Source organism: Monodelphis domestica, chromosome 1, assembly GCF_027887165.1.
Source record: "Monodelphis domestica isolate mMonDom1 chromosome 1, mMonDom1.pri, whole genome shotgun sequence".
Taxonomy (NCBI): Eukaryota; Metazoa; Chordata; class Mammalia; order Didelphimorphia; family Didelphidae; genus Monodelphis; species Monodelphis domestica.
Window position 1 is genome coordinate 90,322,595 of NC_077227.1, and position 26,846 is coordinate 90,349,440.

The 26,846-nt window shown below is 36.6% G+C and overlaps 1 protein-coding gene across 23 annotated transcripts in view; it reads right to left on the reverse strand.

The window, feature by feature from the left end:
• The window catches only part of TACC2 (transforming acidic coiled-coil containing protein 2), a 305,302-nt gene that overhangs the window by 52,495 nt on the left and 225,961 nt on the right, over positions 1 to 26,846 (reverse strand). For all 23 annotated transcript variants that reach the window (XM_056803043.1, XM_056803021.1, XM_056803099.1 and 20 more), the window contains one exon: positions 18,293 to 18,429. In XM_056803043.1, coding sequence (XP_056659021.1) covers positions 18,293 to 18,429 — 137 coding nt within the window. The remainder of the gene's footprint in view (positions 1 to 18,292; positions 18,430 to 26,846) is intronic.

Below are 26,846 nucleotides of genomic sequence, written 5' to 3' on the forward strand. Positions count from 1 at the left end.
CCAGATCAGATAGGTCTGCCTCTGAATAAGCAATCTTTCCTTCCACTCTTCCTATGTGTCACACTCTTCTCTCTTATCCAGTTTTCTATCCCTTCCTATTTTCTTCTTGTTCTGACTCTTAGCCTCTTCTTTCAAGGCTCAGTTTAAGTAACATCTCCACAAAATCTTCACTATACCCAATTCTTCCAGACATTTTTCTCTTTCTTGTTTGTTTGGTTGTTTCCCCTTTACCTTCTCAGAATCAATATGGTGTATGGTTCTAAAGCAAAAGAGTGGTGAGGGCTAGGCAACAGGGATTAAGTGATTTGCCCAAGGTCACACAACTAGAAAGTGTCTGAGGCCAGATTTGAACCTAAGACCTCCCATTTCTAGGTATGGCTCTCAATCCAATGAGCCTCCTGGCTATCCCTAGGATTCTCCTGCTCCTTTTATCATGCTTTTCACCATTTATAGACAAACACTGCTATCACAATGAAAGTTCTTCTTTACCAATTGCAACAGCTCATAGTGTTATTTTCACATCTTTGCTTGTCTTCAGCTATTTTTGCCACTGCTTCAAAAAATAAGTACTCTCCTAAATCTGTTATGCTATTCTGGGTCACTGAGGGCCAGCAATAAAAGTGACCACTAAATAAATGAGGTCTTACTGAAGACCCTGTAGAGCATGATGCTGTCTAAATATAAAATCATTTAAAAGAAGCTAGAATAAGGGCAAGGGGTAGGTGGCTCAGTGAACTGAGAGTCAGGTCTAGAGATGGGAGGTCCTGAGTTGAAATCTAACCTCAGATACTTCCTAGCTGTGTGACCCTGGACAAGTCACTTAACCCCCATTCCTTAGCTCTTACTACTCTCTTCTGTCTTGGAACCTAAACATATTATTAATTCTAAGATGAAAAGTAAAGGTTTTAAAAAAAGAAACTAGAAAAAGGAAAGCTTTAAGATTTCTCTTATTCTAAACCTTTATTTTCTGCCTTAGTAATAATTCTAAGACAGAAAGGCAAGCACTAAGCAAATGGGGGTAAGTGACTTGCACACAGCCAGAAAGTGTCTGAGTCCAAATTTGAACCCAGCTCCTCCCAACTCTAGACCTGACTCTCTATCCACTGAGCTAACTACCTACAGTTGAGCTTTGAGAATCTTAAATTCCATGATCTCATTTTGCCAGGAGCAGTATTAATATAACTTTTACTTTCTGAAAAATATGAATTCTAATCACAGAAAACTTTTGTCCCTAGAAAATGTTTTTCTTACTCATTGTTACTCTTACTGAAAATATGCATGTCTAATTTACATGTGGGTACTCTCAAAGAGAGATTTTTGTCTCATGCTACATAAAAATAACACACTTTCTACATTATATGATTTCTAAGAAGGAGAGGCATTACTGCATCTTAGCCTATTCTTTCAAGGCTCAGCTTAAGTAACATTTCCTCCACAAAATCTTTGCTAATCCCAATTCTTCCAGACATCATTATAATGTGAGTTCCTTGAGAGAAGGGACCATATTTATTTTTCCCTTTGTATCTGAGTTTTCAGTACAGGGTCAAGAACATAATAAGCATCTAATAAATGCTGTTAGACAACTAGACTCAGCTCAAAATGTTTTCTCATCTTCTCAAATGTTACCAAAGAACTTCCTTTTTTTTTTTGTTTTTAAAACCTTACTTTGTGTTTTAGACTCAATGCTAAGTATTGGCTTCAAGGCAGAAGAACAGTAAGGGCTAGAGAGCTCTATTTTGATCCCATCCCACCTTAATTTGCACTATATTTATTTCTATATAGTTCACATTCCATTCTCTCTCCCAGAAGAATGGAAGTTCCTTAAGGATAGGGATTGTGACACACTTTATCTCAGTATCCCCAGTGCCTAGTATACTCCCCCATACATTGTAGGCATTCAATAAATGTTTGTTGAATTTGAATAATCAAGGAAAATTTTTATTTACACTACTACAATCTGGCATTACTGTGCCTCAATGTGGAGTATTTATCATTCCTATAATAAATAGCTAGAAAAATTTAGCTTATATTTATTAAAGTATTTTGAAGATATACTTAATTTCACCTTAATTATTGATTCTCCTTATAACTTTTATTTCTTCAGTGATATAGAAAAGAACCTTTATCAGCTCAAACTTTAGTCTTCTTCTTTCTTCTCCCAATTCTAAATACAACCTTAATGAGTGAATCAATCAACTGACCAGCAGCAAAATATTAAACATTTGCTAGATGTCCCTGCGGAGAAAGACAAAAGTCTATGACCCCTCTTGCCTCTTGTAGACTTTTCAATCTAATTAGGGACAAGGACAAATTATGCATTTGAAGGGATTAGATAAATATTCAATGTTAAACTATATACTACTGTTTAAAATTGAAACAAGAATTTTTTTTTAATGGAATTAGTCACTTTTAGAGGAGCTGTGAGAATCAAGCAAACCAAGAAAGCGGAGGTTGGGGCTGTGAATTAATCCAATCATTTGGGAAAACAATTTATAATTATGTGAGAAAATTCACTAAATTTTTCATACCCTTTGACTCAGACATCCCACCACTTGGAATATATCCCAATGAGGTCAATGATAGAAAGGAACAAAGTCCCCATGTATAATAAAATACTCATTTGCTCTGACACAATAACAACAAAAAATCCTGGGAACACAGAGGCTGTTGCATAAAGAATGGCTAAAGAAATTATGATATATGAATATCTTGCAACACCACTGTGCCATAAAACTGATGAATATTGGGAATTCAGAAAAACATGAAATTTCATACAAAGGGATTCAGAGAAGGGATAATTCAATCAAGATGACACAATATGCAATGATTACAATAACGTAAAGGAAATACTAAAAAGGAACAAATTCAAATTAATTGCAGTGAATATTGTGGATTCCAGGGGACAAAGGCTAAAACTCATAATAGAGAGGTGGGGATCTAAAAGTGTAGGACATTTGTATGGGCTATCATATTTGGGTCACTCCCAGCAGCTCTAATCTAAACTATCTTTTTTTTTTCTTCAAAGGAGGGTTGAATGATGAGACTATATTAGGAAATGGTATTGAGATTTTTTTTAAAACCCCAAAAGACTATCAATTTTTAAATGGAAGGAAATAAAAGTATTGAATGAATGAGAAAAATTAAAACTGAATTAAAAGAGAGAATGATGGAGAAGGCAAGATTTGAACAAGCCTTCAAAGACAAAATTTCTTAGAAAAACAGATAAGAAAGAAGTCTTCTGGTCCAACCCACTTCTGGAAAAGAATTTCATCTACCACAAATGGTCATTCAATCTTTCCATTGAAACCTACAATTTGGGGAAAACTCTGTACTTCCAGAAGTAGCCCATTCCATTTTTAAATATTACTATTTCCAACTGGATCCTTTCATCAAGTTAAGATTTGTTTCACTGAAAAGTCTTAACCATTACTTCAAGTTCTGCCCTCTAGGAATTTGTCAATTTACTATAGGCTGTAATTACTATAGGTACTACTACATAGTAATTACTATGTCTCAATGAGTAATATTTACAATTTCTCAATAAACAGTTGGAAAAATATCACATTTATTAAAATATTTATGACAAGAATACTCTGCTATATGCTCTACTCCAGGCTAACTGCCCATCGGTCCAACTGATCTTCATATGGCAAATTCTCAAGGCTTTTTCACTAACCTGGTTGGCCTCTCCAGATGCTCTCCATTTTAATGTAATGGAAAAATCATGCATGAAGTCCCTCCTATGTGCCAAGCATTGTGTTACATGCTTTGCAAATGTTAGATTATTTGATCCTCATAACAACCCTATCATTACTCTCCTATAGTTGAAGAAACTAAGGCAGATGTAGGTTAAGTGACTTGTCCACTGAAAGGCAAGGCACTATTACTATCCTCATTTTACAGTTGAGGCAGACAGCAATTAAATGATCTGTCAAGAATCAGAGTAAGTTTCTGAGGCTGGAATTAAATTTGGGTCTTCTTGATTCGGAGCCGAGCACTCTATCCACTGCACCATCTACTGCCTTTTGCAACATCCTTAATAAAATGTGGTGGCCTGAACTAGGTATAATAACAAGGGTGGCCAGACCAAGGCAATGTACCATAAGTACCATCCTCTTCCCTACAGTGAATGATATGTTCCTCTTCATGCAGTCAAATACTAGCATTTAGAAACTCTAGATCACACTGACTCATACTGAACTTGCAAACCACTAAACTCCCCAGATCATCTTGGGACAGATTGTTATCTATCCATGTCTCCCATGTTTTATTTATGAGCCTGAGTTTTCTTTTACTCAAGCATAAATAAGATTTTTATACTTATCCCTACTAAATTTCGTCTTACTTTATTCAACTTAATGTCCTAACCTGTCAAGATACCTTTATTTAGGTCACCTCTGACATATTGCTTGTAACTATCTCTCCCAGCTGTGCCTCATCTGTAAACATGCTTTCTATGCCCTGATCCAAGATATTGATAAAAATGATAAATGTCTCAGGGGCAAGCTCAAACTCCCAGGGCGCTCTGCTATGGAACTCCTTTCTAAGTGATGTTGACCCACACCAATGACTACTCTTTGAATCTGTCTGTTTGGACATTTATGAGACTGCCTAAAGGTACCAATATCTAGTCCACAGTTCTCCACCTTTTCTAACAAAATAGCATGAGAGGCTGTATCATATGATTTGCTAAAATCTAAGTAAATTTTACAGACAGCATCCTCCTCTCCTACCACTTTAGTAACTATTAAAATAGGAAAGGAGATTAGGCTGGTAAGGTTTGTTCTGGCTGAAATCATGCTGGCTCCCTCTGATCAAGGCTTTTTTTTCCCCTAAATATTCATTCACCACCCTTTTAATAATATGTTAAATGGTTTTGCCAGCAATTGAAGTCACACTCCCTGGCTTATAATTTGCATGACCTGCTCTTTCCCTCTCTTTTTATTTCCCACTCTTTCTCTCTCCTCTTCTCTTTCTTTTCCTTTCATAGCACATTTATTGTCTAGACAGGCAAAGACCAACATTTGTTGTCTAGACAGGTAAACGGCAGGAGGGAGAGCATTCTAGTGAAAGGAACCAGAATTACCAAAGGTAAGACAGAAATGAGCAGTCATGGGATGGTGATCATAAACAGAACTGCCAAGCAGCTACATGCACAGTGTTTTCCAGTCGGAATGGATTGTTCTCTGCAGCCCAAATATGAACCACATTCTCAAACAGCTTTCTCTCATGCCTACACCTCATATACAAATGAATGAATAAACATGTATCAAGGACCTGCTTACTATGTGACAAGCACTAGGGATACAAATACCAAAGTGAGACCCACCAGAGGTTTATATTCTCCTATGCAGAGACAACACTTATGGAGGGAGAGAGTCAAGGAAGGGAATTCTGATCTGGGGAATCAGAGAGCTTGGGGCTATCATGCCCTTCCCAGAAGCCACCATCATTCTGATTTGATTACTATTTCCTTTTAATAAGAGGTGGAAAGATAGGAGTTTGGGCATGGGGAAAAAAAGGAAAAATAAGCCATATCCAGGGATGGAACAAGATTTGCAGGATGCCCCAAATTACCTGATGGGTGACTGGACAGCATATGAAACATAGTCTGGAGATGACTAGATTTAATAAGCATGTGAGTTTGTACTCACCCATCAGGCAGCTCAGATAGGGGGTAGTTTCAAATGTGAATGAATTGAGGGGAAGGAGATGGGAAAGGATGGTCTCTAAAGCTCTCTGAGGGTCAAATCCAGAAGGTAGCATGTTTTTCACCTCAGTTGTGTCTGTGTCTTTTTCTCTTATCAGACTGGAAGCATCTACAATTCAGCTCAGTCTTGGAAACAAGATGCCCATTCCAGAATAAGCTGATCATCAGAAATTTGCTCATTATAGGCTATTTAACTCAATTTTGTATATACTCAATGCTATACTAACTTCCTGAGCCTCCTATCCCCTCTGGAAGGCAGAGCACTGAAATGTACCCAAAGCTTTCCTTTTTAGAAGGCAGAACTTGGACTTCACAGATCGCTCCACTTTGCATCTGTAGCTTTCTTGGTCTCAACTCCACAGAACAAGATGCCCCAAGGCAGATACACATCTCGTTTCCAGTTCCCACTCCCCATTCCAGCTTCCTTTTGTGTGTCTTGCCCCATTAAACTGTTATCTTCTTGAGGGCAGAGGGCTAACTTCTTTTTCCTTATCTGTGTTCCCACCAGTGTTTAGCACAGTGTAGGTGCTTAATAAATGTTTGTGGAATAAGTGAAAAAAATGGAATATGACTGAGGATTTTCATTCAGTAAAGGTAAAGAGATATGAAGGAAGTGTGCACAGGCCATATGAAAAGGAAGCAGCAGCCCACCTCTGAATCATACAATATTTAGCAGATATGACACTTAGCCATCTGCACATTCTTATCTCCAAGAACAAAATGCTGCTCAGCAGTTCACTATGATTTTCTTGTCTGAACCTGACATCCACTAATTAAATCATCATATACTATAAAACACATTGAAAATGTGTGACTAGTAATACTTGGAAGAAGCCACTCTAAATGCTTCATTTTTGGTATTATAATGACCCACTAATATTTTGTTTAGATTAACCATGTAAGAATAATTAGCTATTACATAGTTCTTAGGACAGCGAGGTGGCACAGTGGATAGAGTCTGTAAAAATTGAGACTTGAATCCAGGACTTCAATCCCCAGAAGTCCTTGCTCCACTTCCCCAGAATGCTTTGTAATATCACTGAATTCTCACCTGGGCTGAGATCGAGATGGGGTATTTAACCTGATTGGAAAAGCTTCTGGGCCTCTCTTTTCTTTCCTGTTTGTTTCCGCTTGCAAGGAGACGGGTCTTTCATGATGTAGGTGAGGTTGTCTAGGCCTCTCTCTGGCCTAGACACATGCTTTTCTTACTTGTATATTCTTAAGTTCTTAATCTTAAATAAACCTCTAAAAATATAATACTCCTTGCAGAGAGAAACTAATTTCTACCCTGCCTCAGGTTCCCCCTAAATTTTAATCTTTACAAGTGACAGGTAGGTAGTCAGGAAGACCTGTGTTGAAATCCAGCCTCAGATACATACTACCTATGTGACCCTGGGCAAGTCATTTAACTGTTTGCCTCAGTTTCCTCATCTATAAAATGGATTGGGAAAAGGAAATTACAAACAACTCAAGTATTTTTGTCAAGAAAATCTTAAAAGGAAGGAACAGGTAGCTCAATGGATAAAGCCAGAGATAGGAGATGGGAGATGCTGGGTTCAAATCTGACCTCAGACACTTCCTAGCTGTATGACCCTGAGAAAGTCATAACTTCAATTACCTAGTCCTTACTACTTTGCTGTCTCAGAATCAAAACTCAGTGTTGATTCTAAGACAGATTGTAAAGATTTAAAAAGACACAAAACAAAGAAAATTCTAAATATGATCATGAAGAGTAGGCCAGGACTGTAATGACTAAATAGCAACAACACAGCACTTTAAGGGTTGCAAAGTACTTTACAAACATTAACCCATTTGATCTAGATGAAAATAGACTCAGGGAAATAAGTACTGTACAATATTTCCATTGTACAGATAAGGAAATTGAGGCCGTAAAAGTTAAATGACTTTCCCAGGGTCACACAGCTAGTGAAGGTGTCCCAAATAGAATTCAAGCTCAGGTTTTGACTTCAAATCCTGCACTATATCCACTATGGAACCTTAAGCTTCCCTATAAGAAGATAATCTTTTAGGAATGGAAATTTAAACTGTGGCATTCTAAATGTAATCATTTCATTATATCAGCACACTGTCTAGTAATTGCTTAACAAAGTCTTGCTGAATGAATGATGCAGCTTCCTTCTCAGGGTGCTAGACACACACACACACTTACTTTCAAGGAACTAACACATTCTGTGATGTGTCCTTTGTCATAAATTCCCTTTGCCCTAGGTAGGGTTTATGAGCTAAACCTGATGAATGAGCCATTGAAGGTAACTCATATTTGGAAAGATTAATTAGGGATCTCCTGGTACTAGAAAAGAAAACTTAATTTTATTTGATTTTTCAGTCCTAATTTTTCTCTCTCCCTTCTCCTCATATTGAAAAACAAAATTTGTTACAAACATGTATAGTCCAAGAAAAATAAATTCCTGTGTTAGCTGTGTCTGAAAAAAAGAAAAAGAAAGAAATCTCCTGGAGCTGCACTATGATTACCTCTGTCCCTGGAGAAGGGCAGCATGTAGAAAGAAATATTTAGAACTTGAAGGAAAGTGTGTGGTTCATTGTAAACATTTGGAAAACTTACAGGAACCCCAGGATGAGGAAGAAAGTTATACTTCAATTCTATTCTATTCTAGTTAATGCTAATAAGGTATAATTGATGTAATCTGATTGATTTTTTTTTCTTTTCTCCAGTGGCGATTTCCATCACCCTCCTCTGGTTGTTATTAATTAGAGCTCTTTCCACCAACTGAGCTGCTCACCTTTCCCACAAAGAGATCATTTGCAGAAACTGAATTGTGTATTTGGTCAGTAATCACAGAAGGGCTCAAAGAACATACCACATAAATCTACTTCTATTGAAAAGTGACTTCTAATTGACCACACTCATTCAACCAAAATCTAGTGCTCACTTCTACTCAAGGCATGATGTGTTTGAAAGAGCAAGTCCTGGAGATAAGACCTCTAGGTCATGGTGCTGGGTCTGGTGATCCTAAGCAAGTCCCTATGACACTGTTGGCAACTCCAATAATCCCATTATTGACAATATACCTTAAATACATTAGTAAAAATGGGGGAGGAGAAGAGCTGTCTGTTAAAATATATTCCAAAAGCTGCATTTGTAATTGTTAAATAAATAAAACTGGAAGTAATCTGATGTCCAAAAATGGCTACATGTGTTGTGATACCCTGAAGTAATGGAATACATATAATAATGAACTTAAAACCAATAAACATGAGAGAAATGAAGATATCACAAAAGATTTTTATGTTTTAAGCCCTTTTGCAAGCAAAAAAAGCAGAACCAGAACAGAGAACACTATTACTGTATATGAGGAAAAGTAAAGGACAATGGAGAAAGAATCCTGATGAAAATTAAGATGGGACTCACGAGTTATGACACAATCTGCATTGAAATGAGTTCACTGAAATGCAAACATTTGCCAAGTTAACTAGAAGGCATTTAATAAAGCTTATAATAAAGCATTTATAAATAAATAAAATTAATATCTCCCAGAAGTTAAAGCTGTATAAGAAAATTGTTCAATAATATTATTTCTAAAATAAATGCTTTAATACTCAGACAAACCAATCCTATATTTTAATTGTGTGGATACTATCCTACTGCAGTTACTTAAATGTGAGTACATATTAGAAATATCTCAAAATTATTTAGATGAACTAGATCTAAATAAAACATTATTCAGTGTTATTTTCTGTTTGAATGATCCAGAAACTATTCATACCATACTCTAGTTCCCTAGGTCATTTAGTCCCAATCATGTAGTTACCATTGAAATGATGCCAAGCAGAATTTTAACTAAGTAGGGTAAAGAATGCCCTTGAGCATCATATTGGAATGGTTAAAAAGACAATTCTTATAATTTTGACTCATTATCATTATTATTAAAGTACCTTCATTTATGTTTGTTTATATTATTACAAATACTTATATAATGCTGTCCACTTCTATAGGCAATATATATACATGTTAAAGTTATATATCCAGTTATTATTATTAAGAATATTATTAGAAACAATAGCATTACTATTAGGAATAATAACAAAAGCAATATTGTTATTATTAGGGATGATAACAACATTTATATAATGCTTTAAAGTTCTCAGGGCTTTTTACAAATATTACTTCATTTATCTTTGCACTCACCTTGGGAGATAGATATTATTATCATCTCCATTTTTATGGATAAGGAAACTGAAGCAAATGGAATTTAAGGACTTGTCCAGGACCTAGTAATTATCTCAGATCATATTTGAATTCAGGTCTTTTTGACTCTAACTCTATCCACTTCACCAACTAGTTGCCTCAAAAATTGTTATGGTGTAAGTTTCTAGGATCATTTAGAATCTAAAGGCACCTCCTAAACAGGATTGTTGTGAGAATCACATGAAATAATATATAAAATAAAGTGCTTTGAACACCTTAAAGTTCTGCATAAATGGCAACTATGATTATTTTAAATAAAGTGCCTTGAGATTTTTTTTAAGCAAATGGATGCTCTTGTTCTTTGTAACATGGACACTGGTAAATGGGAGCCCTTTGGGGGCAATTATGAGGTTTCAGTGAAATAATAAAGGAAAAGGGATCCATAAACTTTCAAATATAGCACAGAGGCCAACTGTAATTATTTTTATTGCTTCCTGTAAGTTATTCAATTTTTATACATTTAAGAAAATAGGATCCCATAAGTTGGAATGGGGTGGGGGAAGGCAACTAGTAGCTTGTGTCTGGTTTTATGTCTGGATCCTAAGAAGAAGAAATTATATGCCAGGGAGTGTCAAGAATTCTTTTAAAGGTAGCAAGCTTCTTAGGTTATCAAGACTGGTCTTCATACAAGAAGGTTTTATGGAATGGCAGCAAATGACTCTGATACATTTGGAGGCTGATGGCTTTAAGGAGGAGTTTTATACCTCATGGATCACTGGGACAATTAATTAGGTGATATGACAGAATTCTGCTTAGAATCAAGAATATCTGTTCAAATGTTACTTTGGACATTTAATAGTTGTGTGATCCTGAGCTTATTAATCAGCTTCCCTGAGACTCAGTTTCTCTCTCTGTAAAATGAGCATAAGGATAAGATTACCTGCCTTGGGGCATCTAGGTAGCTCCATGGCTAGAGAGAAAACCAAACTTGGAGACCAGAGGTCCACAGATACTTCCTATGTGACCCTGGGCAAGCCACTTAAGCCCTTACCACTCTTCTGCCTTGGAATGAATAATTAGCATCAATTTCAAGATCAAAGGAAAGAATTAAAAAAAAAAAGGATGCGTGGGCAGGTGAGGAATGGCTATCTTTGCAGAGAGGGAACAGGTAATGGTCTACAAAAAATATTCTACCATCTCTATTTGTGAATGCCTAATATCCAGAGTTCTATCCCTTAGCATAAGGTTTTGATTCTGATTAAATGCAAGTCTCTCTCCATCCATGACACTTGAACTATTATCAGTCATTTACATCTTAATGTAAATAAGTTTCAGTTCATTTCTATGAACAGGTTTTGATAAGGTGAACATAGATGGGTAATTTTAGGGCTATTTCTGAGTTTAATGGGCTGCATACTAACTCTACAGCAACCTATGACCACCAACGACTCACCAAGAAGTGGCAGTTAAAAGATCTCAATGGAAATGAATATTTGGAGAAAGAGGTAGGCTAGGCATGTGAGGAAGGAGAGATAACAGGTGGATAACAATACCTGTGCTGGTACCCATGAAATGGTTAAAGGCTTAGAGGAAGGCTTCCACCAGAATGGGCAGTTCCTTTGGGAAGATTTATGGGAAGTCACAGATGAAACAGGAGATATGGCATGAATGGGCAGCAATTGGCTTGGGTGTACAGGGAATACAGATGAGGAGAGAAAGCATCTATTTAACAACAACAATATTTATATAGCACTTTAAGGTTTGCAAAGTATTACCTAAATTATCATTTAGTCTTCACAATGCTAGGAGGTAGGCATTATTATTAGCCCTGCTGGGTAAATGAGGACATGAGTAGAGTAAGACACTGATTTGCCCAGGGTCATGCACCTAGTTAGGATTTGAGGCAGAATTAAAATTCAGGTCTTAACTCCAAATCCAGAGCTTTACCCACTCTCCCACTAGCAACAGAGACTCAGCAGAATTAGAGTTAAAAGGCATCTCAGAGGTCATCTAGTTCAATACAAAGCTCAGTGATATCTCCATTAAACATCTCCAGCACCTAATGATTCAGCCTTTGCTTCAAGGTCTCCAGTGAAGAAGAACCCACTATATCCTGAAGCAGCTTATTCTACTTTGACTCTAATAGTTAGGGGAAAAACATGCTCTTCTTATATCAAATTCAAATCTGCTTCTTTTGCATCTTCCATATATTACTCCTATTCTGGGATAAGAACAACCTTTGTGAAGAATAAACTCCTTGGATAATTAAGACTGTCTGGTCTTGGCGTGATTTCAGAAATGAAGTAGCCTCTGATTTAATGGTGGTTCATAAAAAGCACTGATAATCCAAACCCACAAGAGTGGGTCAAGGAGAAAGAACTCTGCTTTTATAGAGGTTGCTATTTGAAGTTTGGTTTTAATTCAGTAAATCACAATAAAATAAAGATGTCATCCGGTCTATGCATACACAGTAACAAGGTCATAAAATGTGAATTCTTCACTCCCAATAATTAGCCACCTTCTCCTTTTCTCTCTCCCTGATAGAAACTGCCCAATCCTCCTCCCACTTCAGCAAGAGCCCCCATGGGCATCTAGCCTCCCTTCATCTTTGGAGACACTGACGGATGGTACAGTGTGTACTGTGCCTTGTCATCCTCTCCTAACCCATTAAACATCCTACTTCCTTGGAAGAAAATATCAGAAAACAGCAGTGTGTATGGAAATAGGATCCATTGCCTGTATTATCAGTGAAAAGGAACCCCAGGCTTTATACTCTGTGGCTGTTCTAAGAACTGAACACACACTTATAAATCAATTAGATTACAGAGGCATTAAAAGAAACCTGAAAGCCATTGGGAATACTGTTGGTACTCTGGTGGGTCATCATTTTTCACAGACTGGTGAGGACAAGGCCTCAGGAACATATAAACCTCAAAATCCTGATAGAGAGAAAAGGGAATTGTAGAATAGGCTTCAATGCTTTTAAAGATTAACCCATGTTATACTGCTGAATAACAGGTTTTTATGATGATGTGTAGGAGATGAGCAAGGGATGAAGGGAGTTAAGTCCTTTAGCACCAATTCCAGCTATTTCATTTTAAAATATGAGATTTTCATTCTGGAGTCTTCTGCCCTTATCTTTTCCCCATTCCTACTCAATTACTGACTTTGGAATGTTTATTTGTAAAACGGTAAAGGCCATAGGTACAGAGAAATGCTAATTGCCCTCTCTGCTAATTATTTAACTAAGATGAAAAAGACTTTCAGGGTAAGAAATTTTCTCAAGAAGAACTCAATGAGGACTGCTTCACCACAGCAATTAAGATTGCTAATTCTATTAGAATACCTAGATTAGTATTAAAACCTACCACCAGTATGGATCATAAGATACATTGTGGACCGTAAAGAACCTAATTCGTAGAGTTTTGTCATTGAAAGGTTTGGTTACCAAGTGATGAATTTGGGGCCACAATAATTCATAAAGGCTGCTCACTGAAACTGTCATCTTTTAAAGTCTTGAAGCCAGGCACAAATGGATGGTTGGGAAGATGGGGAAGAAGGATGCTATATAAATGGGCATCATCTATTTTGATCAGCATGCTGAGACTCATTAAGCTAATGAAGTATTTCTACTTGGCTTTACCAAAATCTTGCTTAAATTGGTGTTAGCTGAACTTAGCTAAATCTGTCTCCATCTTTTAGAACCCAGACAAATTCCAGTGCTTATAAGATCCATGTCTATGGGACCTATAAGTGTAGCAGGATAAAGATATAGACAGACTCAGAGAAGGAATATGGCAGATTTACTCCTCCTCAATCTTTCCCAAAGATAAGATAAAATAACAATTACTAATATCTACATAGCACTTAAAAGTTTGTAAAACGCTTTACATATATTATCTCATTTTATTCCCACTATGACCCCATGAAATAGCTGCTCTTATTATTCCCATTTTACAGATGAAGTACCTGAAGTTGAGAGAGACTAAGGGATTTGCTCAAAGTCATATAGTAAGTAAAAAGTCTGAGGCAGGATTTGAACTCAGACATCCTTGACTCCAGGTCTAGCATACACTCTGCTTTTGTTGCCATTTTCCTCTATTTCCCAGCCTCCCCATGAAGGGGGATTATTCAAGAGTTTCCCAGTAGAGATCAAGAGGCTCAAACTCTGATTGCAGCAGCCCATACACTGGGCACATTGGCTTTTGATGGTATCAACAATGGATCTCAGAGGACATTGAACTGAGGTTCTGAGATAACTGCATACACTGGGAACAGCCCTGGTGGAAACACACTGATTTCCACTGGGTCTTATTTGTCCGTCATTCATCCAATAAACCTTTCTAGCCCTATCTGTAACTTGCTTAAAACAGTTTCAGTGCCTTGTAATTTGAAAATCATCAAGTTAACACAGAATCATAGGATTGAGAACTGAAAGATCAATTAATCCCATCTCATTTTATAGGTGGCCCAGAGAGTTTCTGTGATTTTCCCCTAGGAAAACGAAAAGATCAAGATTTGAATCCAAGACATCAAATTCCAAATATCCCATTAAAAAAAGTCAGCAGGACCCCAACCCCATGCTCCTCCCCTTCATAAAGTGCCACTCCTAAGATGGAATTCCTTTGTGCTGACACACTTCATCAACAAAACAAGGGGCCAAATGGAAAAGATCTTGCATTTCCGAAAGATAACTACAATTAAAGTCTTATCATGTAATTGTGTACAAAGCTGAGAAAGATGGAGATCCAAGTTGGGTCCTCTATTAATGCAGTTCTGGATAGAGTTGCTGGATACTTTAAATCCAGAGTGACAAGTAAATTCCTAGTTTAAAATAAAATTGTGCTTGCTATAAAAGCTGTATCATTCCTAAGCCTTTCATGCTGGGTCCCTAGGATCTGATCAACCCCAAGGCTTCCAAATTTAACCACACAAAGAATATTAACTCATTCTAGGAAGAAACAAAAGGTAAGTCTATAGATAAATGTCAAGCCTGCTTAGGAATGGAATTTTCTATTATCCTTATTCCTTAATCTCAATCATAGGCTTTGTCTCCCCCTCACATTTCATCCTTAATAAACACTTGTGGTTGGCAGAGTTCTGGCATGGATGAGGTTAACAGTCTACCATTCATTAAACATAATCTGAGTGTGATAGAATTAAGAAGGCTTATCTTGATTAGCTTAGGGGGGGGGGGGTCTGTTGTGCCAGGAATGACATCATGTAGAAGAATAATGACCAGCTGAATAAATCATTCTCTCCTTTAGTCCTTATTATCCTTTCACCTGTGACACCATATTTGCTGCGCATCTTGCAACTCTTCTGCATCACTAACCCCTGTTTCATTGGCAAGGTCAAGGTCCCTCTGGTTTTCAGGATACTTTGATCTTCCATCTGGCTATGCTGAAATTGCTTGATTGAACTAGTGTGGTACAGTAAGAAAAGCATTGGACAAGAAGATGGGAAATATGATTCCAAGTCCTAGTCTACTATCTAATAATTGTGTTGCCTTGGACAAGTCATTTCATCTCTTAGAGGCTCAGTTTCCTTCATCTGTAGAACATTATCCATGCCCTGGGCTAATTTAATTTTGAAATTAAGTAATGTCTGCAAAAGAATTCATAAAGCTATATAACTTCATAGAGATATAAGGCATTTGTATAATTGTAATTTAATCAACTCCTAAATGAGTTTGACACATGCCTTTGTCCTTCTTCTATAGCAGGGAATCTTAATCTGGGACACAAGGATCCCCAAGGGATTCATGGAAAGATTTCAGCATATCTATAAAGCTAGATATAAAAAAAAATCATCTTACATCTTGATTTTTATCATTTCATTCAATAACTAATGTAGAAGATAAATATGATTCTGAGGACTCCATAGACTTCACCAGTCAGCCAAAGAAGTACAGAATACAAAAAATAGCTTAGAACCTCTGCTCCAGAGATTTGTCAAAGATTTTATTGCACAGATTCATAGGTTTTTGGACCTAGCACCAGCTTTTAATTTCATCTCATCTAATGTCCTAAATTTTTTTTTTAAACCCTTACCTTCCGTCTTGGAGTCAATACTGTGTATTGACTCCAAGGCAGAAGAGTGGTAAGGGCTAGGCAATGGGGGTCAAGTGACTTGCCCAGGGTCACACAGCTGGGAAGTGTCCGAGGCCAGATCCGAACCTAGGACCTCCCGTCTCTAGGGCTAGCTCTCAATACACTGAGCTACCCAGCTGCCCCCCTAATGTCCTAAATTTTAAAGAAGAAGAAACCAAGTTCCTGAGAAAAACTAGCCCAAAGTTAACCAATTAATTAGGAATGGACCCTGAGTCTTTACCTCATATATATGATAGAAACTGTCCCCAGAAATGCAATTATAGCATGTAAGCAAAACACATATCAAGACAATTGTATAACAGATCTTTAAAAGATTGTTTAATAGAAAATTTAAGTTTTCTGGATAGATTTTTGGCTTTTGTGTAAAACTGCTCTTTTAGTAAGATTCAGCAGTGACTCTGATAGTTAAAAATCACAGACTTTTTAGATTTTTCTTTCCTAACCCTTCATTGGTTTAGTTCTCTATTAAGATTGCTTTCTTTTCTTTAGCCAATCAGCAAAATAGAACGTAGATTTGAGTGTTTTGTAATATAATCATGCAGGCTTCCATGTTGAAAAGACAGTTTTCTAAGAGATTAATATCTATATTTCAGAGTGGAAAGGGAACTAACCTAGGAGTCAAGAGATCTAGCTTCCATCTTCTCCTCTGTCACTAATTCTTTGGATCATATTATATTTGATTAAATTCTCTGTAGAATTTGAACTCGGATTTTTTTGACTCCAGGTCTAACACTGAAGCGTATTACCTAGCTGCCTCAAGAAAAAAGATAAATATTAAGACTAGAGCAATAGAAAGGCCCCTGAGCACCTCCCTGAGAGTTGAACGAGCTGGGTTTTCCTTTTTATCATTTTCTAAATTATACTGTGCATTTTTAGGAGTAAAATTTTAACCCCCCCAAATAATACTTTCATTTTAATTCCACCTTGGATCAAAAGACTATAAAATGCTTGGCACACAGTAATTTTCCATGAAAAGCTGTGTTGAAATGAGTTTTTTAAAAATTCTAAATAATTAAGTACCATTCAGCTTTTCCCCATGAGTTTTATTATAGATGGAAAGTAAATAAAAGTAGATTAAAAAAAAGAGAAATAGAAGAATCCCTATAGATTTCCTTCCCACTTTGCAATCAAATAAATAAAAAGAAATTACTCTTTTTGAGAATAAGGTCTCAAATTTGCTAAGTATATCTGGATACTGCTGCTGACTGATTGATACCACTGAAGAAAACCTGCTGGCAAGAGTATTAAAATTGCATTTGTCAACTTGTAACACTCCTTGAGGCATTTTTCTGACATTAGCAAAGGCAGTAGGTTTTCCTTGATTTTTCCCCTCTTATCCATGAGCCTCGGGAAGTATATTTGCTGAAGAACAAAGCACTGCCTGATCTCAATTGCTTTTGAGACAATGGCTTGTTCAAACCTAGAGATCTAAAATGGTACTATATCCATTTTGCAAAAACAACATCCAGGCCAAAATTCTATTTTCTTCTGAGGTTCAACATTTTCTTAAATCAGCATAATGTGTTCACTTTTGATATTTCCTTCCTCCTTCAATTCCTCCAAATAAACATTTTTCTATGAATATGTCAGATATGTGTCAAAATTCCTCCTTGGCAAAAGAAATTCAGATACAAGGAGATAGATTTCAGAAGACTAGCAGTAATTCATGGGATGGATGTTCAGGACTAATAATATCAACATCTAGAATTAACACATCTGTGGCCATGTTTAAACATATTATTAGAAGAGAGTAAATGAGAAAGAATGAGAGAGAATATCGTCAGATAACAGAAAATATGGGGTTAGTCAGTGAACAAAGATTTTTAAGACTACATTGGGATATTATTCCCTTGAATGCTCTTTTGAGCCCCTTTTGGCCCTAATTTACCTTCTCTTAATCTTTAATTTTCAAATCCCTTACTCTCCCATAGACTATACCTTCAGTTAAATGGGTGATTTCACCAGAATTTTTTAAAGCCTCCACAAATAGATAAAGTCAATATTTTGCATGAAATAATTCATTATCTTCACATGCTGTGCACTTAATTGTACTAAAATATGCATGAAGCTCAAACTCTCCTCACACATATCCCTAAACAACAACATGCTTTCAAGGTCCAGTTTGCAAAAAGAGCTCAGATTACATTTAGTGCCCTCCTAAGGATATAAATGAACTCCTGGGGTTTGATGTTCTATTCTAGCCAAGTCTCCAAATATATTGGAACCCTTTCTTTTTGGAATTAACAAACACATGACTGACTTCCCTCCTGAGCAATCCTAGCCACCCCTCATTTTCCTTACCTGGGTCTTCTGGGGGTGGCTGTGGTTTGATTTCTTGTTCTGTGATGATTTCTGGAGGTGGAGGTGGTGGGGCCGGAGGGGCTTTGACAGGAGTTGTTGATTCAGGAGTCTCAAATGCTTCTTCAGAGTCAGAACTCCTGATCAAAACAGAGAAAATGAACTGATTTAGATCGGAGAGTTTCACAACTATGGTAGTCAATGGAGCTTTCCAACAAAATCAACCAATTAATAAGCATTTATTAAACACCTACCATTTGTCACTATACTAAGGGATGGGAAGTCAAAGAGAGGTAAAATAGATGGCAGCTTACAATTTTGTGTGTGTGTTACAGTGTCTACAAAGGGGAATAATGGGAATATAAAAACATTGAAATAATAAAGAAATAAAATTTAAAAATTTAAAAGTCAGGTTGTTTATAAATGCCAAACAAAAGATTTTATATGTGATCGTAGAAATAGAAAGGAAGCACTAGAAATTATTGAGTGGTGGAAAGGGATGAGCATGAGACAGAGATAGGGTCATACATAATCAGAAATGAGGTTTAAGAAAATCATGGGGTTACTAATACACTGTTGGTGGAACTATGAACTGATCCAACCATTTTGGATAGCAATCTGGGAATTATGCTGAAAGAGCTAAAAAACTATATATACCTTCTGAACCAGAATTATAATATCACTATTAGGTTTATTTCTTAAAGTGATCAGGGAACAAGTAAAAGAACATATATGTTCTAAAGTATTTATAGCAGCTCTCTTTGTAATGGCAAGAAAATTGAGGAGACAGCTACCAATTGGAGAATAACTAAATAAATTGTGGCATATGATTGTCATAGAATAATACTATGACATGAGAAATGATGACATTAATTCCAGAAAAACATGAAAAGGGAGAGTCAGGTAGCTCAGTGAATAGAAAGCCTGGAGACAAGAGATCCTGGGTTCAAATTTGAACTTAGATACTTCCTAGCTGCGCAACCCTGGGCAAAGCACTTAACCCCAATTGCTTAACCCTTACTCAAATTTTAAAAAGGAAAGGAAAGGAAAGCTAAACATAGAAAGACCTATACAAAATTATGAAGAATAAAACAGTCAGAACCAAAAGAACATTATATACAACAGAAGCATTTTTTAAACCCTTACCTTCCTTCTTAGAATCAATACTATGTATTGGTTCTAAGTCAGAAGAGAGGTAAGGGCTAGGCAATGGAGGTTAGGTGACTTGCCCAGGGTAACAAAGCTAGGAAGTGTCAGGGGCTGGATGTAAACCCAGGACCTCCTATTTCTAGACCTGGTTCTCAATCCACTGAGCAACCTAGCTGTCTCATAGAAATATTTTTTGAAGAATGACTTGTATCTCTCCACTTCCAACGAAAAAACTGATAAACAGAAACAAACAAGACATCATTTTATATTTACATGTATGTTTTTTTTTGGTTAAATGATACCTTTTCTAATGCAGGAAGGGAAAGGAGGTTGGGAGATACCTGAGAATTGTAATGCAACAAACAAAATAATAAATTTTTTTAAAAAGAATATCCTGTTGGCAGCTGTATGGGAGTCAGATTGCAAAAGGGAGGGATGAGATAAGGCAAAGTGATCAATTAAGAGGCGATCTGACAACAAAAATGTAAAGTATTTAATGAAAGGGATGGTTTCATTTTTTTCACATCCCCAGTATCACAGATGAATACCTGGACATTAATAAATGTTTGTTGTTTGAGTGACACTTAGATACAATTTTTTCAGTTTCTAATCAGGCTGGATGTAGAGTAAAAATTAATAAATTCATTTTGCATCATGTTTCCTAAGGAAGAATATCATTGTTATAGGTTTTATATGGCCCTATTGTTCAATGAATGCCTACTTCAAGTTCAATTCTACTGGAGACAGGCATTTCCCAGTTTTGCATGGAAAACAAATATAATGAGGTCTTTTTAAAAAAAGAACTTAAGGCACATTTCTCGGAACAGAATTATGTAAGCAGACACAGAAAGATTGAATAAGATTTGGGCATGCACATGTGTGTATGTGTATGCACGCGTGTGTGTGTTCCAGGGAACACTTCTATCATTTAAGCATAATGCATAATCAAGAGGTTTGTATATTATAAGCTCCACATGATCACAAATTCAAAGTAGGCTTCCCCAGTCACAATATAAGGGAGAAAGGTGTGGTCAAAATATTTGCAATGAATTTCATTCTCAAATTAGGTTTCCATTCAAAAACAAAACCACTACAAGTGCATGTCCAAAATGGCTACACTTTGAAATGAAAAAGATGAGTGTTTTATTGAGGAGCATTAAGAGTCCTGCCCTTGGTTAAGAGAATAATATACAAAACAAAATACTATATATATATATATATATATATATATATATATATATATATATATATATATATATATATATACCTTTTGAACCAGAATTTTGAACCAGAATGAAGAATTTCTCCATAATGGCATTCCCAATACTGTACAAAAAATCTTTTTTCAACAGCTTAGTTCACTGTCTCTCCTACAGTGACTATCCTTATCTTAATTGACTAGAAAGAATCTCCTGAGGCTTTTATAGCAACAAAAAAATCATTTGTGAAGTTCTTAAGAGTGCTTAGCAGGTCAACCATTAGGGAAGCAAGAGAATTAAGTACTGACATCAGCTTTCATGTCTCCCACTTTGTTATCTTCTCTACTCAACCAGGTTGCCTAAACTCAGTCCTATAGTAACAACCTAGCTTTAAGTTTAGCCCTCAAAGCCAAAGCTTAAGTCTCACCTCACAGGATTAGGAAGAGAAGCTAGGGATTTTCTTACAGCCATTAACTCTGATCCCCTAACTTTACAGATAAGGAAATTGAGGCTCAGAGATGAAAAACAATCAAGATCACACAAGCAATAGGAAACCAAGTAGATACTGACTCCAGGTCTTCCTGGTATTTTCTATCAAATCTTTCACAAACCCACTTTAGCTCATAGCCATCTCAATCTCCTATGAACTCGGAAACACTTTTTATGTTTCATTTAGTACTTGTCATAAACTATCTATTTGTACAGACAATATGGAATAATGGGCAGAAGGATGATCTAGGATCAGGAAGAACTGGGTTCAAGTCCTACTTCTGACAGACTGAGTAGCTTTGGGTTGATGATCAAAGTCACATACCCTCTCTATGGTTTAGGCAGGTATTCTTTAAGACTGTAAGTTATCATCTGTTTTGACCCACATTCAATGAAGTGATAGGTCCTTGAAATATTATTTCCTAAGTCTTATTTATCTCTCTGGTACATCTGTAATTATTCTTGAAGACAGGAATTACCTCTTACATGTCTTTATATACCTTAGAATTGCTTAATCACAAGAGGCACTCAATAAATATTTGTTGTTTGGCTGATCTGAAATCCCTGATTCTAATGCCAATTGTGAACCAGCTTTAACTCTTTAGATTTCTGCTCTTAAGCTGTTAAAATCCTGGGTTCCCAACAACCTCCATCACTCTCCAGTCAGAGCAACACAGAAAAAAAAGGATGAGATGGAGAAATTAATGTTTTTGAAGTATGACCGAGTGCCAATGGAAAGTAATGAATCCCAGAACATTCAGTAAGCATTCTTTAGTCTACTGACCAATTTAGCAAAAAAAGTTCTCTGCTCCCTTCCCCCTTCTAAAGTGTTTTCTAGTTAACACCATTAAAAATAATGAGACAAAACAGAAGAAGAAAACACCAATGAAATCATTACAATTTTTTAAATGCACAATTGAAGTATTAATTCATGTAAGAAACAAAAGGAGAGCTTTGTTTTGTTTTGTTTTTTAATATGTATCAATATCAAAAGAGATTATCCTACAAACCACACAGAATACCCATGGACCAAACTTTGGATTATAAACTCTTTGAAGGTAAGGAAAACACTTTTATTAAACTTTATATTTGTCTAGCACTTGGCACAGGTACAGCCAGATATCTAAAAAAATATCTGTTGTAATCTCTCTGTTGTATTGTGAGAGAGGGTGGTATATTGGAAAAAAAACAGACTCTGGAGTTAGAGGACCTAGATTCAAATCCCACCTCTCACACCTACTACCTATAAAACCTTAGGAGAAATCACTTCACTCCATTGGCCTCAGTTTTTTCTATAAATAAGGATACTGAATTAGACAATTTCTATGGTCCCTTCTAGCTCTAGACCTATGATCATATGATTCTATGAACCCCCCTCTAGGGAATAGAAATTTTTAAAAAATTTTGTACCTGTAGGAAAAAATACAAAAAAGTTACACATTGACACACAAAGAGAAAACAGGTTTTACACATTTAGATTCAATAACCCTAGTGTGGGGTTCCTTTTTATGTCTTTCCCTAAGTCTCACCCTCATTCTTATAGACCTGCAGCACAAAGCAACCACATTAGAAAGACAGAAAGAACCAACTTGCCTCCTTCCTGAAATTCCCTGAAGGACTAAGAAATTGTAATCTCCAGTGCTTCTTACAGCCGTCCACATCCAACGTGCCCACTCCATGGGAGACCAGACATGCCAGGAAGTGAAAGCCATTTTATCTGAAGAAAATATCCTCCAACTAATTCCTTTACTGTTGGCTTCCTACAGAATCCACATCTCTTTAGATGTTGAAAAAGAAATTGAAGCAAAGCAAACAAACAACTGCTCCCTAGTTATCAGTTTCCTGGACTTATCTTGGTCCTTAGATGCCTTCACAGAGCTCCACACCTGCAGAAGCACCAGCAAAGAAAGTATATTTTATTCCACTTGCTTCTGTCTCCCTCTGGGGTAGCAGCATGTGGTTATCAGAGCACAAAGGACTCCGGCTCTTTCTTGACAGATCAAGTGGTATGATGGGCCGGATGCTCTTTAGCATTTCTGTTGAATTCCAATGAGATCTGTGTTCCTGCAGCTGCCTAGACTCTACCACTTGTTCTGGAGGTGCCCATCCATCATAATACCTGCACAGAGTCCTAACAGGAGCCAAGAGGACATGAGCTATTGTTCCTACTGCCTGTTTACTCCAACTTCCTGGTTAAAACACAATGCCACTATCAATGATTAGCATTGCATCAACTTCTCTCAGTTCACTCTTTGTTTCCAAGCATAGACCCCTGCACATTTCAGCAAACTCTGTAGCTGAAAGCAATTTAACTCAAAGCAGCGGATGGCAGCATTTTTAATGAGCTGTTTTTCAGTATTCAATGGCCTTGTGCTCAAAAAAGTATTTCAAGACTAGGAATCTCTGTGTTCCACCCACAATGAGTCTGCACATAAAAATATAGCAGTATTTGTGAGTCCCAACAGCATAGAAACAGTAATTTTTATTTCCCCTACTAGAAAAACAATGTTCTCTTGTAGCTCCAAAATGAGGTTGATTTCATTTGCCAAGACTGAAACTGGCAAACTGCTGGTGTATCAGAAAGAGATACAACTTTTCCAGATTATAAAGACTTCATCACTTTACAAATGCATGGATAGAATATATGCTATGTAGGTGGCACATTTCACCATTCCAAACAAGCTAACTTCATTAGTTGTGAGACTTCCCTCCAAGGGAGACTGCAACCCCTCCATGCTTTAGTAGGCAGTTGCTATTACAAAAAGAAGGGGGGGGGGGAGGGTGGAAATTCCCACCACTTGGCAATGAGCCTTTTGGTGCTGAGTCTGCTCTTAGAGAGGCCAATTTTCATATAACAAATAATGCACTCCTCCACTTATATTCAAAGTTGTACCAGCCTCCCAGCTTAGGTTTCACTGGCATTGCCTTTAAGAAGCAAGAATTACCACTACTAAAGGGACATCAGAATAGAACTTTATTGAAGAAAAATAATAATCTCAAAAACTTAAATATAGATACTAGCAAATTCATGCATGTGATTTTACCATTTTATTTTGTTATTATAAAGATTTTGTTTCTCTAATTACATATAATAACAAACTGCCACATACGTTTTCCAAAGTTATATGATTCAAATTGTCTCCCTCCTTCCCTTTCCTCCCCTCTCTTGGGGCTGGCAACAAACAAGTGATTTTAACCAAAGCAAAATGCAATACTGGGTATCTTTTCCTGAAATAGCAATGATATCAAGAGCAAAATACATAGTGGCTTATGCTTAATAAATAAAGGGAGGTATAGAAAATGAATCATAGTAGATACAGGAAAAGGATAGGGAACATACATTTATTAAGCACGAATTAAGGCACTGTGGAACAGTGAGATGGCAGAGAAGAAAGAGTGGAGTGAAGGGTGTGGAGTCAGGAAGACTCATTTTTCCAAGTTTAATTCTAACTTCAGACACTTAGTAGCTGTGTGACTTTGGGCAAGTCAGTGAATCCTGTTTGCCTCAATTTCCCAACTGTAAAATGAGCTGGAGAAGGAAATGGCAAACCATTTCAGCATCTCTGCCAAGAAAATCTCAAATGGGGTCACAAAGAGTGGGACATGAATAAAATAAATGAACAACAGCAAAAACAGTACTCTGCTAAGCACTTTACAAATATTTCTCATTTCACTGACAGAACCCTGGATTTAGAATCTCAACAAGCTGGATTCTAATTCTAACTCTAACACTTACTAGATGTATGTCAATGGACAAGTCACTTAGCCCCTCTGAGACTTACCTGTGAAATGGGAATAACAGCACCTACCTTACATGTCTGTTATGAATGAGTATCAAATAAGATTATGAGTATAAATAGTTTTTCAAGCCTTATATGGTTACAAAGGTCAATGATGATATGCCTTCACCAAATGGTAAGGTATAGGCAAGAAGGTGTACTATAATAAAGATCTATAGTATTTATTTCTAGAGCTAAAGTTTGATTTTTTGATGCTGCCTCTTTGAAGGATAATCCTCTCTGGATGAAGAGTGGGGGAGAGAGATATGTTAGGAAGTAAGCATGATAAAAAAACAAATGATGCTTTTTTTTAAAAGCTCATAAAAAGGCTAATTTAAAAGGTGCCTTGAGGTATTTTTTTGCATCAAAACCTTATTAAATGCTGTGTTTCTGCTGCAAACTATTAATAATAATAATGAAATACTTAAGAGTAGCTAATATTCTGCTACCTTATCAGGATATATTTCCAAATTAAACACTAAATTGTAGATTAAATGAATTTAGTCTTAGAAAGCACTTAGAAGTCATTTAGTCCTCAAGGTTAATAGTTTATCCAAGGTAAGTAACTTAGTTAGTAGCTCCCCCACCCCATGCTTGACAATGTGGAATGTCTCTTCATTGTGTGCTGCCTGTATAATTCGATACTTTGTCCTGCATATAAAGTGCTAGAACTAGAAAATTCTGTCATACTAGCAATTCTTAATGAAAAGGAAATGTAGAAAACAGGGACTGAAACAATTACCTGTTTCTTAAATGTCAACTGATTGTCATGAAGCTATTTTTAGGGTGAATAAATTCCCAAGAGAAGCACAAATCAACATATTTCTCTAGTGAAACTCATCAAAATACTCATCATTAGCTCCACGCTCCAGTCTAATGGGTAGAGGACAGAGGAATCCTGGATTAAACACTCAGTTCTGTTCCATACTAGCTATGAGACTTTCAGTAAGTTACCTCCTTCATTTTCTCTAGGTCTCAATTTCTTCCACCTAAAAATGAGAGAGCTGAACTAGATGATACCACAGGACTCTTCCAATTATCAGCATTATAGAAAGGAAATTTGGGAACTATAGGCAGAATGGGTTTAAAGGTGAGGAAAGGGACAGTCCCCTTCCTATACTTCCATCATCTTCATACCTTGAATGAAGAAAAATATGATTAAGTAGAGTTTTGCGTGTTCATGATGTTTCTAGCCTCCTATGACTCTTCTCTGGATTTGTTTTCAGGGATACAAGATCACTTTGTGGTCCCAAAACATAAAGTAGGATCAAGCATAATTGATTGGTGATATCTGGGCTAGGTGAGGGTGTATGCCTTCCCTGATGAGAATAGCTTGGTGGCTCAGTAGATAGAGGGCCAGACCTAGAGTCAGGAAGACTTACATTCCTGAGTTTTAATCCAGTCTCTGACATTTACTGGCTGTGTGATCTTAGGCAAGGACACTTAACCCTGTTTGCCTTGTTTTCCTCATCAATTAAGTGGTCTGGAAAAGGAAATGGCAAGCTACTATAGTATTTTTTGCCAAGAAAACCACAAATGGGGTGACAGAGTAGAATATGATTGAACCACATACAACAATGAGAACAAACATAACCATACTTCATAAACTGGGCTGGTAGACGTGGCAATCAAAGATCAGTTTTATTGTCTGGGTGGGTACAAAACTAAAGACAACATAGGCATCTAACCCAAGATTCCCATGAGTATGTGTTGAATGAAAGATTAGAACCCAGATTTCTCTGGATAAAAAGTTCGATGCTCAAATAAAGTAAGATGTAGGTATTATAAAGCCACAAATACTATTATTACATCCAAAAATGACAGCAGAGAGCAAAGAATCAAAAGAAATGGGCAAAAGTAGAGATGGTGACATTGGAGAATTTGGTCTTCTTAATGACAGGCTATATTTCTAAAAAATACCCAGAGCAAGGCCATAGAGCA